At 38.1% G+C, this 19,708-nt stretch overlaps 1 protein-coding gene across 2 annotated transcripts in view; it reads right to left on the reverse strand.

Annotated features, from left to right (window-relative positions):
• The window catches only part of PARD3 (par-3 family cell polarity regulator), a 464,571-nt gene that overhangs the window by 255,515 nt on the left and 189,348 nt on the right, over positions 1-19,708 (reverse strand). For both annotated transcript variants that reach the window (XM_052805974.1, XM_052805967.1), the window contains exon 5: positions 5,118-5,249. In XM_052805974.1, coding sequence (XP_052661934.1) covers positions 5,118-5,249 — 132 coding nt within the window. The remainder of the gene's footprint in view (positions 1-5,117; positions 5,250-19,708) is intronic.

Here is a 19,708-nt window from a genome sequence, read left to right on the forward strand (position 1 = left end):
GCCTGGTTTCACAAACCCTGAATAGCCTCCTAGCTACACCCATACACCCCCCACCTTTCATACGGGACTGTCCACAAGACCCCACAAAAAGAGACAGGCCTCTGCATTTGGCCTAGAGCTTCGAACATACGCATATCTCTATCTTTGTGATAGAAAACCTTTATATGGAATATGGCAAGCTTTAAAACCATCTCTGTACTTTATAATTTATACGCTGTCATGGTTCTATGTTCATTAAGGTTGTTACCACAAGAGACAATTTATAAAGTGCGTGTACTCAGAGAGAGAGGAAAGCAATGAGACTCTTGTCTTGGCACTGTACAGAGTAATGGATAACCAGTGAAAAATGATCCCTCCAACTGAAGCCTACCTAATCCTTTTTGCAAATCTTAAAGCATAACTCCTTACTAATGACAATAATTTTTACTGCTGTTGCTGTTTCAACCTCTACACCTGAGGAGAGGAGTCTGAGATAAGAAGAGCCCCCACCCCCTGAGTCTTCCCATCTCGAGGCCATGAAACACAGGAGTTGCAGACCTTTCCACTGTAGTTACAGTCATAATAAAACCTAGAAACAAAAGCCAAAATACACCTGTCAGACAAGGAGAAACACAGAAGAGGTACACTAGGGAAAATAAAAATATTTATATACATTAGCTATACCACTATGAAACATTCAGAGCTAAACAAAACAAATGAGCTGCATTTCTGCCTTCTATTCTTATGTTAAGGCATAAAATAGAAGCAGGGGTTTTGTTGTTAAGTGAAAAATTTGACAACATGGGTAAGCTGGAGCATGAGAATCCACAGGAAATTAGTGGTTTAAATTCACCAACCTACCTCTGAAGCTCTGATTATTTTTTTTCAAATGTTTTAAACGAGTTTACTCGATCATATTAAAAGCAGGCCTTATTTTGCTGAAAATACAAGCTGAGGGCAGGTACTCTACAGCTGGAGATACAAGACCATATGCTACTTGCACGTCTGATCTTGTTGAAAAAGGAACCAGAAAAACTACTAGATTACTACGGACAGATGTCATGAACAAGAATAACTTAGGGGAAGTGTTCCGCACAACACATTTCTGCTCAAGGAAACAGCAGTAGTAACCAACTTCTCTTCCCATTTCAGAATAGATTTGAGTTGCTTTAATCTCTGGCTTTTGCTAGATACTGGAAAGCTACTGGGATTTTAAAAATCAGACCTGTTCTTCAGTAATAACCATGAAATTTTACTCCATCTCCTACCTCGCTTTCAAGCACTGACAAATACAGATATATACCAAATACAAATACATGTATACAGATTTACATATAGTTTTAATTGAACCAATCTCATTGTATTTGCAAATCTGATCAACCGCTTCATAATTTAGTGGGGCCACTGTAGGATTTCCCTCTCATGCTGCTCTCGCACCCCTTTCCAGCACACAGCACAGCCAGGTACTCTTAATCCTTCTGCGAAACAGGCCTCACCAGCAGAGCAAGTGATATACTATTTCAGTTCAAGGTGTCTTGATTGCTGCCAGTTCCAATATTTGACTAATGAAACTAAAATAACCACCCCAGAGAAGCTTTCTGTGTACTTAAACTTAAGGAACTGGTGAAAAGTTTAACTCTTTCATGCATTCCCTTTTCATGTCCCCCTGGTATGAAACAGCATGAGTCCAGATTTGATCAGGGCCTGAGCAAGTCTTGAACTGAGGGAAAAAAGATTTCTCAAAGTGACATTACCATATATACGAATAAATTTCAGAGGAAATAAGATTTTTCAACTATTCCTCAAAGTTTGGTTGCTGTGGGAGAAAAGAAAGTGCTGTGGAGGGCAAGGTGAAGAACAAAACCCAACATTTTCTTTTTTTAAAATATTTCTGAATTAAATTAAAGATTGCAAATTTTGTTCCTAGTACTTGACAATCTGTAGGACAGAATTAATGAAGTAACTGAGTGAATGAGTAAAAAAAAATAACCTTAACTTTCTAACTATATTCTGAAATTGTATTTGGATTTTTGCCTTTATAGTGGTGAAATAGTTCTTTGGTACAAAAAGTTTCACATAACTTACTCTGTGGGCTTGAGAAATACCAAAACTTTCTGAGAAATACATGGATCGTTTGCCCTGTGGACAATCAGAGGGCTCTGGAAGTAACTGGGAACAATCCTTAGCTAGATATAGCTAACCAGCGTATACAACCAGAATCCCTTAAAGAACTCAAAAATCAGAATTAATCTTTTCCATTTCTTTGATGTATCACTCTAATTTAGCAGAGCCCTAGTAAAGCACAATAGACAGGAGCAAAAGCAATTACTTCCAGGAATTTTTATGGGCTTCATGCATTCCTCCATTTTTAGGCGCTGAACTATTTCTTTAACAACTACTCGAACATATCTATTTCTGTGCCCTTATTAGTCCCTACTACAGCAGCTTATAATGATTTCCTAGAAACAAGGTCTCTTGCAGTTTCACCTGCAGAATGGGCTGTGATGCTGCAGAATTACAGTTTGCTCCATAGTTCTGTTTATGGGAAATGAGGTATTATCCACACAAAAACACAATTGCACTTCTTTGGTACATCACACCTTCACTTCTCAAAGCACGATTCCAGTGAATGTTCATGTATGTTAGAAGCTAACAAAGATCATCCTGGAAATCTTTTTCGCCTGATATTCAGAAGGAAGAGATGAGGCAAGCTTTGAGAGAAGTAACTCAATCCAAGCCAGAAGAGCCTTCATCCAACAACAAGCCTCTGGAGTCTGCAAGATGAATCCAGTGTTTACTACTATCTTCTCTAGAGACCCATAAAAGCAGGTTAGACCAGAACTATTATTACCCCTAGTATCTGTAATGGGTTCTGCCCTAGAGGTTTCTTGGCACTGTCACTGCCTTACCCTTGGTGCCAGACCTGCTGTCTGCTACTTTTTATGCATGTACTGGCAGGGTGCACAGACCACTCCAGTCCCTCTACAGCTCTGTTGAGCACACAGGAACAGGACTGGAAGTTGCTAAATTAATTGATTATGCCAGATAGCAACCTTGTTGCTTGAGTTGCTTCTTCACAGAAGTGAAAGGCTTAACCAGTGCCACAGAGGATACTGAAAAAGATATTAGAGTTTAAAACCCCCAAAAGAGTGGAAGAATATCTGTCTGCAGCTACGCCATCCCCTGCCAGACCCTTCCCTCCCTCTCTCTGCAGAGCTGTGCTGCATCCCACTCTCACTACACTACGGGCTTTCTTCTCCTGTGCATACCCTGTTAAACAGGTTTCAGTCTAATTAATTACCCTGCTAATATGAAATCGCAAAAGGTTCCTGGTCTTCCAGGTACATGCAGACTCATTAACACATTTAAGGAACAAACACTTTCTCTCTCAAAAAAAACCCACTACCACAAAGAAAAACAAAAAGCAGAAAACTTGCTCAGAATAAACATGATATTTGCAATTTCAGACTTCAACCAATTAATTCAGGTAACAAATATGCTTCCAGACTACCACTAGTGCCCAATTATTTACCTAATTGGTGAATAAATCAAACTAGTTAAGGTGTTCAGAGACTAAAATCAGCACAAAACTTAATATAAAGCATCACATATTAAAATATTCATGCACCCAACATTTTAGAAGATGATTACTATTAAGATTCCTAATCCAACTTCTTTTGCTGAGACAACAGTTTCATTAACTGCCATGGTGAAAATCTAATGACGCATGGAAATATGCCTTGAAAACATCAAAAAAGCAGAACCGTCACAGGAGATGCCTTCGAATCTGGGCACCAACTTTCCATTTCAACAGAGGCAGATACAGAGGTAGCAGCTAAACTCATCCACACTAACTCTATGTCTTTTGAGAGGAAAATAGTAACGGAACTACCACCATCATTAAATGTGCTGAGGGAAATATACAACAACCAAAGACAGAGGTTTTTTCATAAAACATATAATTTTAAATGAATCTGCAGCTAATTACAAGATACAGAAATAGTTACTACCTCACATTTGGGGGTTTTTAGGTTTTTATACTTAAGCTTTGATATTACTGTGATATTACTTAAGCTCCTTTTTAACTAAGAATAGGGTTGAATAAAGAATGTTTGGAATACCCTAGGATCTGGCAATGCTGGACTTCAAATACTGGTATGGGATTTGTGGGTGAAGGAGACCAGTCCCAGGACACCAGCCAGTACTGGACTCTAAACCTTCCCCTCCATTCACAAGGCACAGTATAAGAAGCTTGGGCTTATGTCATATGGCAAATTCCATTTTGAAGTTCCTCTGTATAAAGCAAATTCTGGTTTTATGCCCTATTGCTGTAAAATACAAAATTTGTACCTTTATGTTCAATACAAAACCTCAATGTTTTCATGTCACATTGTATACAGAAGAAAATTGAACTAATAATCCTACATATGCACTATCCTACATATGGGCTTCCTGTTATATTTCCAGTCTCCATACTAAAGATGCATTTTCATTATATATTTGAAGACACTTCTTGGAAAATTTCAGACACAAACAAATACATAAGTGACTGCAAAGTAATTTTAATTTCAGACCTTTAAACGTCTATGACTACCAGCTTATTAATAAAAAAAAACAAAAACAAGTTGGTATTACTTAGTGTCTCAAAAAAGCCCAAGATCAAAAGCAGTATAAATGTACACTAAATAAATATAATAACACTGTCTTCAAATCTATAATTAATATACTTTACAATGTTAAGAATAACAAGAATTTAAAAGTGCAGTACCAAAACTGACCCACATTTAGCTATTCTGTCGTAATATTATTAGCTTTCAATGACAAAATGTTTATCAAAATAATACTCTCTAATTCAAATAACCCTGTTGGTATCAGTTGTGAAGAACAGCAGCACTCCACATACTATATAAATGTGTTTATGACTCAAAACCAAAATAATTGCAGCTGTCCATTTCAGTCTTAATGCAGTTTTTCTGTAAGCAGAAGGAATCCCATACAAATTCAGTCAGCATACTGCTGGTGCTTCTATCATGCTTAGAGAGCCTATATCACATAAGAACACACTTCTTCGTAACAGCTTGGAGTAGCATAAAGGTTAGATTGATAAAGTAATATATATATACACACATATATATTACCTGTTCTTGCCTCTCCAGCCACTTGTCCACCATGGGATGACTGGCACTTAACGATGAACGAGCATTGTCTCTCTGAAACTGGTTAGACCAGCTACTAGTATCTCGTGGTAGGCTTCTGTAGTTTTCATCTTTCTAGTTTAAAAGAAACAAAAAAGTGTCTTATAAAAAACAACCAGTCCTTGCACGTTAACAATGCAGCTGGTTATTAAATGAATACAAAAGGAAGACTGACAAAGGAGAACACAGGTCCAGCCGGACCCAAGGACAACGTGTTTGCCCGGCCATTCAATTGCAAGAGCTCCCCTTCCTTAACACCAGTGAAGCCCAACTAAAGTCTTCGGTGGATTTGTAGCTCCTGCACCCACTTGTACTTCACTAACTCTCTTTCGAACCTCAAACTTCTAGAGCACAGACTTGCCAAGTACGTACTCAGCAAGGCTTTCAGAGCATCATGTTCCTTAGTTTCATTCTCACCAAAAGCAAATATACCATAGTCCATCAAATATACAGTCCATCCAGTTGGACCACTACATAATTTTCCCAAGTCTCTGTACGTAATCAATTTTACCATCAAAGCTGTCTCACTGCTCCAGGTACTGTCCTTTAGACCAGGATAGCATGCTATAGAGTTCAAAACTTGAATTTACTGTTCTACATAATAATGCTTTGCTTGGTTTGCCTGAAGGTATACAAATACAGTCATATTTGTAAAACAGCAGCAGATGGAGATTGTGCTGATGGAGATACATTTATCCCATTGAGACTGATAAAAAAAGATTTGTTTTTTTTCTTTTTAATTGATGAGTTTCTCTGCACATCTTTCCCACAAGCTGTACAAATTCTTCAGCCTCTAAAGAAGATTAGTCCTTACCCGGTCTGATCACTAAAAGCCAATAAAAACACAGATCCTAAATGATGGGAGCTACCCTTAGCCCAAAATCAATGAATTACTGATAACTTACATAGGTTACTTCCCTTGAACTGAAATAATATGTGGAACAGAAATTCTGCTTAGTTTTTCAGAAGAGGATTATAAATATACTACAAGTATCCTTCCTTCAAAAGCAGAGTATTTTTTCCAGTCAATGTTTGTCTATCTTCATGCCAAATCAGATAATTTAGAGAGAGTATCCATTTTTAAAATAGGATTGTAGTCCTACATATTTTCCAATACTAACACTTCTACGAATCTTGAAAATCTCTAAAAAAATAAACAAACACCAGTGCACAATCACAGCTAAAAACTATTTTTTTTTTTTATTTATAGCACACAGCAGATTTTTGACCCTTTCTTGAATCAATACTTCATTCCATCAGCATGAGTAGTTCCTTTCCCTATTTACTGTATTGATATTTCTTTGGCCTGGCACAGTATTAGTCCAATATTCTAAAACATGGACTGTAGCATCAATTCCCTTACAATTGCCTTCACAACTTTACTTCTTGTAAATGTGTGACAGGCTTTGCTAGGAAATTCAGGTCTCAGTATAACTGTGATATGTAGCAGTTTTCAAAAGCTTTCTATGCGAGAGCAGTCTTTTCCCAGACATATCAAACTTAAGCTTTCTTAACTGATAACTTCTTTTCTTGAATGAGACTTTGTAGTATAAAATAAGTCTTCCATTTCAAGACATTAAAACTTGAATTCAACCAGCACAAGATAACCTTGTAAAAATATGTCTGCACAAGTAACCAGCCTAACAAATCACCATCATAAATCAGTTTACCCTGCCATAAATAAGAACTTTGTGTCTTTCAGCAACTAAAAAAAAAATCCAGTTTTACAGTGTGGTTAACCACACAGCAAACTAGAAACTTGCTCAGTCTCTTGCTTAGAAGGGGACAGTGGAAGTCAGTCACTGCTTTGTAGAACTGTCCCTTAGCAGAGCCATAAAAGCCAGGGAACGGTGTGTACAAATTGATTTTTTCCTGTTGCTTCTCTTATTCAATTCTTCTCTTCTGGTGACAGAGGTGGCACAGTTCCTATAAGCCAAAACAACAATTTCTCTTGTTCAAAGTCGTGGGAAGGTATAGCAACAAAATCAAAATCTGACAAAGAAATAACAAAAGATCATTTCATGCACAAAATCCCCCATACATTTGGTGCATGAGTTATTGTAATCTAACAATAACTCGCTATCTGACAGACCGTCACCTAGTCTGAATGGAAATTTCTTCCTATGTAATGAGATGTTTTCTGTATTTCTGTGCTTTATAGATAATTCCATTTTTTATTGATTCATGTTTACAATGTTCAATATAAACTTTTTAAAAAGACATTTTTTTCTACACTACAAAAAAAAAAAAAACTTTCTCCACACAGCATCCATTACCCATGCACAGGAGTGTTTTGCAAGAGCAAGAGAGGAAGAAAAAAAGTTCATCAAGGGACATGTGTTGTTCTTCAATCATTCAAAAACTAAGTGTCCGATCTGAATCATGCAGGACAGTCTTATTGCTCAGATTTTATATTGGAACTTCACACTGTAAAAAGTCTTCAACGCCACAGCACACAATGTAAATGAAATTATCTAAGCTAAAGAGTTAAATTAGGCCTCTGTTTGGTGCACCTATACTAATGTCATGAATTCTCCAAGGAAATTACTCCTAATACTATCTGTGCTGACCAGAGAAGTATATTCATCCCATCTACTGAAATATTTCTGCTACACCCCACTTCTGTAGAAGATTGCCTTTCTCCTGATAAGACCTATACCAGTTCATTTTATACAGAAGGCATCAAAGTCACTCAGCAATTTTTCTGACAGCAGAACTAAAAGCTGAAATTGTAGAGAGATGTGGTTCCTTAACTTCTTGCGTTTCTCAGTGCTGCTCAGAGGCTCAAAACAGCGCTATTATCAGAGTGGAATAAAATACCTTATTAGTGTTGCAATCACACACAGTAATGTTGGGTTTAGTCAAACAGTGAAACATTAGAAGAACAATCAGCCATAGACAAGTCCTCCATTCCTTTCTTTATCGTCGCTTTTTGGCAAACAGCTATCCCTGTACCCCACCAGTGACAGCACCGGGGCAAGCACTAAGCTAGACCAGGAGCAGAGAAACCAGCACTTTGAACACTGCCACATGTAGTCCTTGCAGATAGCTACACAACAAAACCTTAAGATGCTGCTGGCTACCCGGAACCCTGTCTATGCAGGGATCCCCATTACTGCTAATGCCAGATCTAATTCAAGGACAGCACTGGTGATAAACTATAGAGGTAGAGGTGAAAAACTCGTTGCTGCAGCTTAGACATTGGGATTTACTGAACCAGCTACAACGTTGTTTGCTATTTAAAATATATATATATATTGGTGGGGTTTTTGTAAAATATGCAAAAGTTAACCCAGAAAGCTTTACTGCTATTCAGCATGATGTAGCATTAGCACTCACACTGCCAACATCCGACCGGAAAAGGTGTGTGTCACTTTCAACTTCAATACCATAAAGAAAAAGATTTCATGGTACAGAAGCCATCAGGGTCACATATAGGGAACTGTCATTTCTTCTGGAGCTGCAGCTGTAAGCCCTCCTGGGACCAGGGCTGACATGCATCATCAGTTACAATTAAATGCTCTAATTTTTTTAAAAAACATCTTTGGGGACCACGTGCCATGTCAGCTTTATCATGTTTGAAATGGAAATTGATCAATATAACACCAAAACTGCCAAGTCACAATATTACCGCTACACTTAACAGTAGCATTTTGCAGTATTTTTAATTAGGACACATAATCTAACACCTTAAAGATTTAGTTCAGCATGGTGTCCCTGTGGGGCTTTGCTGGAGGGTTGGGTGAAAGGGGACAGCAAGAATGAAGCAATTTTGCTATACTTTTAATTTCTGATGATTTGCAATATAACAAGCTCCTCACCAAAGACTCTGCAGCTTGTAGATTAAATGATGCATTAGCATGATCTGTGTACTTCAATTACAAGCTGTCAGTGCATAAACTCACTTGTGATTTTAAACCGCAGTTCTACCCCTACAGACTCCCAGCATTACTAACCCAACCAGAAAGTCCTCCACATGGTGCGGTGACAGTTCCATGTCTGTTATCTCATTTGCCACTAGGCCGCTTTCCAAATAGTGAAGAAGTTGGGTTTTTCCCTTTGTTTTGACCTCCTGCACAGCTAATGTAAAGTGTAGCAAATTTTGGTGTGGTTTGTTTTGTTCTGTTTTGTTTTTTAATACTACATAGCAATACAACAGGAGTAAAACAGATTGAAGAGGTCTTCAATGTAATTCTCTGGAAGGAGATCAAAAAATGTAAACCAAGTTTTCACTTTAACTATTTCTACAGCAAACTGCCAACATCTCATTCAGGATCTTCACTAAGAGAGACCATTTTGGGCACTGACTTTTTTTTTGCTATCCATTTTTTTTTCTTGTACACTATGCACTTTTGGAAAGGCTTCTTGCTTGCTTGGGTTTGATTCCTTGCGATGGTCTCAGATTGAGATAGGGTTTGTCCATGTCGATGAGAGATGAAACTTCATTTAATCTTTTGAGGTTATAATTTCATTTGACGTACTTTGGGCAAATTCATGTCTACAAGTGTATTTATTGTTGTTCAATCACTAGAAAGGCTGCTCTTCTTTCTTTTTATGCTCCACTATGTCCATGTTAGACCCTGAACAGTTTGGTATCGCTCTCAGAGAGGATGCTAAAAGCTGTAATTAATGAAACATTCATATAGTTTACATAAATACCTCTCTGATGCAAACATCTGTTTATAAATGCAGCAATATACACATATACCCATTTACCATGCTGTGTGAAGGTCTAGTAAGCAGGTTCCTGGAGTTTTTTGTTTGGTTGGTTTTTTGTGTTGTTTTTTTTCTTTTAACTGGATTTTAGACAAATAAATGAGGTATAAGACCAACTGGATCCCCATTTCTCAAAAAAAGAATGCTGCACAAATTTTGTCTATTTTACAGGGAAAATACATTACATATAGGAAATGAATTAACCCAATAGATGTCTTGAATGAACAGAAATTCCCTTTTAAAAAAAAACCTTCTTACGTAGGGGTCAGATTTGGAACTGATCTCTCTAGTCATCAGCAGCTTTTTAACAAATTGTACCAAATTTCAAAAGTTTACCTTGAAACTAATTGTACCAGTCACTATTTATAAATATTCATATATCTTAAGAAACTGACACTGCTGCTTGGGTGAGCTCCCTTTTCCTCTCAGTAGATTCAGTTTACTTTATCATTCTACAGTTTAGTTCCTAAGTTTGCTTTTTTTTGAAGTGTATTGAAGAACATGATGCCAGGAGCTACAATAATCCAGACACAGCCCAGCCATCTAATGCATATAAGAATGAACCAGTTCCAGTCACCCAGTATCAGGAACCTTTGATCTTGGGCCATTCTCCAAGAAGAAAAGTAAAAGAGGACTCCCACATTAAAGAATTATCGCAGCTTCATGCCTCCTCTCAGCTCTGACCCAGAGCATGGGTCACTTCCAGCAACTGGTAAAAACTGTCTTAGGATGCAGAAGATGTAAATCTTGTAGGCTAATAAAGAACTTGCATGCCCTATTTATGATGAAAATAGATGAGAAGAATGACCACTCTGTAGTCATTCTGATGTTTTCAGAAAGACTCATCTTCAGAAATGACCCTCTCTATCGCTCTGTGAATGCAATTAATGTATTATGCATTGACTCATTAAATGCCAACAAGGAAAAAGGCAATTGAAAAGCCAGCGTTCTGTTTAAGTTCTATTACCTTACAGTCAGAAATTTCCAGAGCTGTCCAATTCCAATTCATATATTCCATGTTATCCTTTGATTGACAAGCAAGGCCTGACCTTAAAAAAAAGCAGTAACTAGGGGCCATGATGAACGGACAGTTTTCTGTGCATGCAGTGTTATATGTAAATATTTAGTGTCAAAGAATGTGGGCTAAATTAAGAGTAAACTAAAAAACATGAGACTGCCTATCCAAAACATTCTGTTGATCTCTCGTTTACAATGGAAAAATCAAAAATGTCATGATCTCTGCACATACACATGCAAAGCCAGAAATTACCAGGCAGTGTATACTGTTATTTCTCAGACTGAGGGACAGGAAAGAAGCTGCTGCTTCCATTCACTCTTTACTTATTAACCTCACAATAAAACCTCACAAGAGATAATGCAAAACAACCCAAATAACATATGGTAGTATTTCAAAAGTATGCTCTGAAGATAGGATTTAACAAATAGAATGTTAACATTAAATATATTTGGGGAGCTAGGGAACAGGAAACAATGGGGTACAGGAAACTTCACCAGGATCTTATATTTAGATCTTGAAATGAAGAATATCTTATAAACCACCAGCAGTAACCTTTTAAGTGTCGGATAGATGCTTTCAGGTGGCCATACCTCTAAAATGGTGCAACTGGCTGTTTTTATGTTTAGAAACTTGCATCTGCAGTCCTGAAACAAAGAAAGGAGGATGGGGGATGTGGTAACCGTTCTGTCTTCTCAGCCTAACTAAACTTTTTTTTCCCCTCTTTCTTCATTACATTGACAAGCGTGGAGAAGAGCGGTGATTTAAGGTCAGAAGCACAAAGGCAATTCCCCAAACCCATGGCAAGCGGCTGTGCCTTCGCATGCTGCCAGCCAGCCACTCCTCCCCTCTGCCAGCCCTCACCCACACCACCACCCTCCTCTGTATTTAACAATACAGACAGGGGACTCTGCAAGGCTCCCAGTAAAGCATCCGTCGCCTCGGCAGACCTGCAAATTCATTTCAGACCTTGGCCAGAATCCCTCCTGCGGTCTGCAGGGAAAGGCCCCAATAGGTAGCAGACAGGTGGCCTGCAGCAGCATGTTTCTTTATCTGAGTTTACAGCAGCATTGTCACCTTCAGCTCCTTGCAGTCTCACAGACCTTTCTCACACTGAACAGCTTCCCATCATTCTCCATCTTATGGTTTTAGCTTTTGTCCGGATTTCTTTCACTTCATGTGCTCAGCAGGCAATGCTCTCAAGTTGGACATCTGTATACAGGAGCTGAAGAGCTCATTTATAGACAATAAAACTGGGTGGTAGCACAGAATGATCATCCCCTTTCTGCCAGGCTGTGAAACAAAACCAGGCTAAATGACATCTGTTTCAGCCCCAAATTTAGTCATAACAGGAATAAGCCCAGAAGGTGACTAGGCGTTCCTGGTTTGAAATCCTGTATTTTACTGGAGCTGAATTTCCCCACTAATTAAAGCTTACCATCTCCTCCCCAGCCATAGTACTCCTTTGTACAGATTAGTTCCATGTATGGGTCTGAATTTTATTCTGAGACTACTTTCCCTGCTTGTCTTTCCTTGTCTTCTCGTGTGATTAGTATTCATTGCAAGATGACAAAAGTACATTTAAAAGTACAACAAATACAGCAAAAAAGGCTGAAATAATCACTGTTTAAGCTGTGCAGGCTCATGTCAGAACACTGTAGGGAAGTAGGGAAGCACAGCCCGCAACCTGGACTGTACTTTAAACTTCTTTTTCTTGCTAGCTACACATTCAGCCAAAATCCAAACCTGCTTTGCACCACTACGCAACCTTGATAATATGAAAACAAGACAGACAAATATATGAATCTGCAAAAACTCTTGAACCACAAGTGTATACTGTAAATGCATGGTTGTGGGTTACAACTAAATAGACGAAAGCAGGTCAAAACCCAGATCCAACTACTGCCAATGAAAATGTATGTGTATGTCTAAACTTTAAAAAAATAACATCACTAAACCTGAACATCTAACTTTTCTTTGTTGGGATTTTTTTTCCCCCAAAACTTATTCAATCTTTTATCAACCTACTCTTTCAGGCCCAGAGTTTTTCACCCTCAAACCCAGGGAGAGCTGCAAGAACATAAAAAATTAAAAGAAATAGAGATGAACATTTAAAAATGGGAATTTGCAAAGTACACGTTCCCTTAGATGAATGGCAGACAAAAAGTCAGCCATTCTTTACAACTTCGAACATACAATGTACTTGAGAGCTTTCTGTTTTCAGTGTAGCTTTCATTGTGTCTGAGAGAAAGGAGCTGTACACTGCATTTACTGAAGTGAAAAGACAAACAACCTGTGCACGTTCCACCACTCCTTCATCACCATTAAGAGACTCTCTCATCCAGACCCTCCTTGGCACTCCCAGCTTGCGATGCAGTACCATGTCCCCTCACCTATGGACCAGACATTGCTCACCCATCACACAGAGAGAGAGATGGGATAGCACAGCACTGGGAAAAAAAATACACATTCTTCCTACGCTATTGACGAGGAACAAAGATTGAGAGTGATCAACAGACTTGCTCAGCCTCAGAGCAGAAGTGGAAAAAAACTCACCAGCCCTCAGATCTCTCTAGTATCTTGCACTAATAATCTGTCTCTTTTGGGGGACAGAGAGGAAATTTGATAGATGGGCTTCCACAAATGGATGACTCGGAGCAAAACCAGGTAAAACAACAGAGATGGAGAAAATCACACCTTCACTTTGGATTTGTTGGGGTTTGTTGTTGGCTTTTTTCCTGCTTCTTAACACACCTGATCATGACTGACTTTTGGATGCAAACAGTTGAATCCTGTCCGTGTACACAGTACTCAGCAAACAGAACAGCACAGCATCAAGTGATGCATATTGGCTGTTACCTCTCTGTGCACTAGGCAAGGATTTTTCACTTTGTGTCTCTCATTCCCACCCTACTGATGATGATAAATACTATATTTGTTTTCACATTTTGAAAGTCAGGAATTTTGAGTTCTTTCATAGAGATTTTATTTGTTATTGCACTAAAATATCACTAGCTGCTCTGCTAAAGAAAGCCAGACTCTTCTTCGTGGTATCCAGTGAATGCACAAGAGGCAATGGGCACATAAAGAAATACAAGTTATTCTATCAAAACATAAGAAAGAACTTTCTTACTATAAGGGTGATCGAACACTGGAAGAGGTTGCCCAGAGACGTGCTGCAGCCTCCATCCTTGGACATGCATATACTGAAAACCCAACTGGACACAGACCTGAGTAACCTGCTCAAGCTGACCCTGCTTTGACCAGAAAAGTCAAAAACTAGATGATCTCCAGAGGTACCTTCCAACCTCAGCTGTTCCGTGGTTCTGTGGAAGTCATGAATTTTACACATTACCCAGGACAAAAATAACACATACTATGTTTATTTTATATTGCACCCTGTTTGGGTACGATTCCTCTATTTCATCATCACATGACAAGCTGCCAGCAACGAGTTACTATCACAAAGAAAGAAAACTGATACATATAACTTGCTTTCTGAATTTCCATTAATCTTTCTCCTACAACAACATTTTCTGCATTAAAACACTCTTTTTCATCATCTGTGGATAACTCACTCTCTCTCTTACTCTCAGTCTATGTGAAATCACATCAGAAATGACAAGAACCGCGACTGTCTCACTGAAAAGGGAAAAGCCCTGCTCAAATAAACCTGGATGAAGAAATGTTCATGGCCATTGAATCCTTCAGAACTTCTGTTTAAAGCATTGCATTTTTATTTTGAAAGCAGAAAAATGCATTCATTACATGGGGGTTTAAACCTATCATGACAGAGATGCCAGGCTCTTTGCATTTACCCTGTACTTCTCCTCAGCTAATTCTGTTGTATTACAGCACTTTACCAACACTGTTCATCTGGTACACACTACCTCCCTTCTGCAGGAGTACAAACCAGAGACAAAGGTTCCCAAGAAGCCTCAACAACACTTCAGTCTCTTGTTCCCAGAATGATGCCCAGTCTTTTAGTCCACAGTCTTCCCTAGTCAATTTAATCAATTTACACTCTGCAATTCACACTCCCTGGCTATAAAATGACACTAACACACACAGTTCTAATACAGGGCTCTTCAATCCTCTGCATTATAGTTAAAATCTGTTGAAATACCATGTCTTTGGTGACAGTGATAAAGCAAACTTCACTAAGCTGTGTTTAAAAAGACTCAAAGCTAAGTGAAACTGATTTTCACTTTAAATCTGATTTTGACACTGACATACCATTAGTGTTGAAGCTTTTCGTATAATGCATGCACGCTTTTCTCCTATCTAGACATACTTCATTAGAGAAATAATTTTTTTATTGTTTACAAAGGATTAGAAAGCATTGCATCTTTCACATAAATAAAAAACCTACAATCCAACAATCTGAAAATTTGTACTCATCAGTGTCAACCCATAGGAACAGCAAAAATACCTGCAAGAAGAGATGAAACACAATGCTTTACAGGTAATGGATTTGACACAAGATTAGACTTAGATCACTCCCATACAGTTTCAAATTCTTCCTCTGCAGTTTACAGAGCCCCAAAAGATTAGGTTTCCAAGTAGGAAGAAAGCACATCCTAAAAATAATTGTTCCTACAAGGCATGGCTATTTTCAACCTCAAAATACATATATGGGTAAACCCATTTAAAAACAAACAAGCAAAAAAACCTGGCTGCTGAGTAAATGGCAAAGGAAAAAAGAGAAGAAAAAAAAAAAAATGACGTGCCAAGTACACTCGGCTACATGTTTGCTGTTGCTGATCCACCCCGCAGAGCACGTTGCACGCCATTTGCTTTGCTCCAGGTGGGTGAACCCAGGAGCGAGAGGGGCACAGAAGCCCATGCACAATCATTTTTCTCTCTCATTGCTCTCTCTTGAGCTCTCCTTCTCACTTCTTTCTGCTGTACCAATGCTGTTATCTCTGATGCAACAATATATGAATCAAATTCAGAAAAGTCACAGTGGGAAATTTTTCATAAGCCAGTTAGCCATGGTATACCCCCCTGCATTAAGCAAGGCAGGTTAACTAGATAAGCCTTGCGCTTTTCAGAGAAGCAGGATCAAAACAGATAACTAATTTGTAATGATATGCAATTCCTCACCACAAATGGAGATGCAAATTTTAAAAACCATACTGAAAATATATGGGATAATTAATTCACAGTTGTTATAAGATGCAACATATCTGGTTGTTGCATTTATATTCTTCCAATACATTAACACAAACATCTAAGGGAAAAGAAACGTGACTTTCATTAATGCAGCTCACATCTATGAAGGGCAGGTAGTTAAGCCAATAGGCTTTGGTACTGAATTATTAAGAATGTGATTCAAATTAACAGTTATTCAGAAAACAACAATATCAAAAAACATTTTGCTGCAGTGGAAAAAAGCACACATGATATGCTTCAGCTGCATACAATCTGTTCAGCCGTACAGTTCAACACAATTCAAACAAAATTACAGCTTGCAAATCAGGTATTACTGCAGGCCTTTGAGAAGATATTTTTACTAAAAGATTTCTTCTTGTTTCATTAGAATGGCTCAAGGAAGCAAAAGACAGGATTAAGTCAAGCCGTGAGTCGCTAGGTAATACAGATATGTCTCTCACACACAAAAAAAGTATCTGAAAGTGATTTTAATATTCCATTTAAAAAAAATCCGGGTAAGTGAATTTACCTACTAAAGCTGCTGATAATCATGAGCCAATTTTGTGAATACTTGCACAGATGAGGAGACCTAATCATTTGGTTGAGACCACTCATGGGAAGGATACAGAAGGATGAGATCAGGAATTTCCTAGCTGAGTACAGTTACCAACACTACAATAACTCGTAAATAATCAATAATAATAATTCTTTAAATAAGTAAGTACTTTGGGACACAGAACATCTGGTTTCAAGTTGCTCTTACAGGTGAACAACACAGAAACCAGAAACGATCGAGATCCCAATTCTAAGGAAACACAGAGTGTATTATAATATCCTGACAAAAAATATGCTTCTTGATAAAGAGATGATACGAAAAATGGATGAGAGAGCACGTCCAGTTTAGTGCAAGGGTTTTATACCAAAACATCCTACTTACTGTAGTAGAAATCCATCTCAAGTTCAACACACATTCAAATCTTTGCAGGACCTACTCAGGCCCCTCCAAACCAAACTCTGTCCCTCTCTGGTCATTCTCATCTTTCCCTAAGGACACAAGAAAGCCTGATGTCCTGCTTCATCTACCCTAATAACTACAGGTAGCACTACAGTTTTTTCAAGAGGATCCTTCAAACATCCCATATTTTTCCTCTTCCCCAGTGTCCTTTCCCTTTCTGTTTGCCCAGAACTACTGGCATATGTCCTGGCTCCTCACAGCCTTCAGTGCATGGCAGCACTCCCACCCCTTCATTTCATCTCAACTTGGGCATCTGCCCATTTTCCTGTCATTCCAAATTCTTCTTACCCCAAACGAAACAAACACCAATAAGGAGTCTTCTCTCACTTGCCCCCGAGAAATAAATCCCTTCTGCCAGATACATGCAGTTTCCCTCTGCTAATTCCTCCAAAAATTGGACAGGATTTCTACCTGTCAATTATTTCTCTTTAGAGGTGACGGGCTGAAAGTAATGTCACTTCGTAGAGTCAGTAGGTGGATGAAGCTTTTGGCAACTTTCCCAGAAACGCTTTTCTTGTTTCTGCAAGATACTGCTGGGGCAAAGTTGCTAATCTACAACTGTGCTGCAAATCTCAGCCCAAGAACATATGTTCTTGTGCTGTCAAGAGAGAGAACTGCAGTGAAAACATTACGTAGTGCCAACCGCCCACAAAAGATATATGGGTGCTCAAGCCCAATGCACTGAGCAGAAAATTAAGATTGTTCTCATTGCTTTGCTTGAAATGTCTGTGTCATCTATAATCAATGAAACAGTCTGGAACAAAGCACAGCCATCTCTTTTTGTTATCTGAGTAGCTGAAGAAAACAACCTAACATAAGAAAAGTAGTGAGGACTTGTTATAGTTCAAATAACCAAAATACATTTGTAAAAATTCAGTGTTAGTACTTTGGTAAGTGATTGGTGACAGAGACTTAAAAAATGCACCTTTTAGAATAATACTACAAATGAAATTGTTGCTAATACTGGGAAAGGAAAGGAGAATTCTTAATATCCATTCCTAAGAGAAATAGGATTCACTACATATCTTGACTCACATGAAGAAATTAAGATGCTGAAAACAGGAAAAAAAACAGTCTAACACATGTTGCACAAGCAATTATTAAATTCCAGTTGTTTACTGCATCTTATCTATTAAAAATAGTGCACTCAGTGATCTGCTCTATTTAAAGGATCAACATATACAGTGTGCAAAAAAGGTAAAAGAAATTATCAGTGTCTACTGTACTAACTAACCTACGTTAGTTCTTTCCAATCTTCTTGATTTAATGTTCTCTTGTGCCTTGCTTACCATCGCTATCTGAGATCACATGCATTCCTTTCCAGTTTGGTCACCACGCTCCAGTAGACATGAAATATTTTCACAAAAATTAAAAGTACATGCTGAACAACTAATGATGCAAGAAGACTAGTGTGAAAGGTTAGCTGCTGTTCAATTGTCTCCAATTTCTTCTAACTTCAGACACCCACAGAAATCTGATTATGCTATGTATGGCCCTCCATATCTATGCTTGTGGAGTAATGAACTGCAGTTCTCATTATAATTTCAGAAAAATTAACTAAAATGTTAACACTTCAAATGTATTAGATTATAATTTTTCTTCTCCAAATCAGAATAGTATAAAAGACATTTTTCAAAACAACATGCACTTCTGTGCCACACCAGTACAAGTGACAGAAAATATACCATCACCTACCTGAAATCCCGATCAAGCAGAGACCTAACAATACCATGTTAAACTGACACCTCTGTAAGAATGTGGACCTCAACACCTATAAGCACTGTGCTTTTATAGATGTTTTTGAAATAACCAAAAGCCCACTGAAGATAGTTCAGTTCATTAGCAGCATGTGAAGGCTTCTTTATTTGGAGTGTGGGAGCCCTGGCTGCGGAGTCTTAGTTTGCATTTATACTACTCAGAATTAATAATAACAAAGAAAAAAAAATAGCTATAATAATAAGCTGCATATTTTCCAAAAGGATTTTGTGCTGTGCAGTCAGAATGGTAACTGAAAGTGCAACTTTCTTTAAAAATTACTAGCTTCTATTGGAAAATATATGTATGTTCTTCCTTTTGAGTTTGTCTGCAAGTTACCATCACAATTATGGGCAACGTCGGGGGCTGCATGAAAAGGAATATTTCTTCCAATTTTTTTTTCAATAATGCACTGAGAAGAGAGCTTCCTGCTGACTTCTCTAGCTAATAATGCAATTCATATAGAGATCCTGAAATCATATTGAAAAAATGAAGGAAAAAATATTCACTCTACATTTCACTGTTTTAGTTTTACGAATGTTATCAATGAGCATGTCATCTGTCAATGACAGCATTTGCAATTTGTATTTTGTATTACTTGACTAGTGGCTCAGAAAGTAAAAACTAGCAATGCTGTGTCAGAAAGACAGACCAGACCAGCTGTAGGCATGCAGATTATTCATTGACATTAGGACTTCTATGGAGATCAGTAAAAATCACTATAGACACGGCCTATTTGCATTCAAAGAAAACGCATGACAGCATTTAGGCCCTGCTTTGCAAAGTAATGAGTAATCAGAGCTTCAACTACAGTTAATGGCAAAAATCAAGTTTTTTAGAGCCCCTGCTGTGCGCATCACCAAGAGTCTCTGAAGGGCA

The sequence above is a fragment of the Harpia harpyja genome, chromosome 1, assembly GCF_026419915.1.
Source record: "Harpia harpyja isolate bHarHar1 chromosome 1, bHarHar1 primary haplotype, whole genome shotgun sequence".
Lineage (NCBI taxonomy): Eukaryota > Metazoa > Chordata > Aves > Accipitriformes > Accipitridae > Harpia > Harpia harpyja.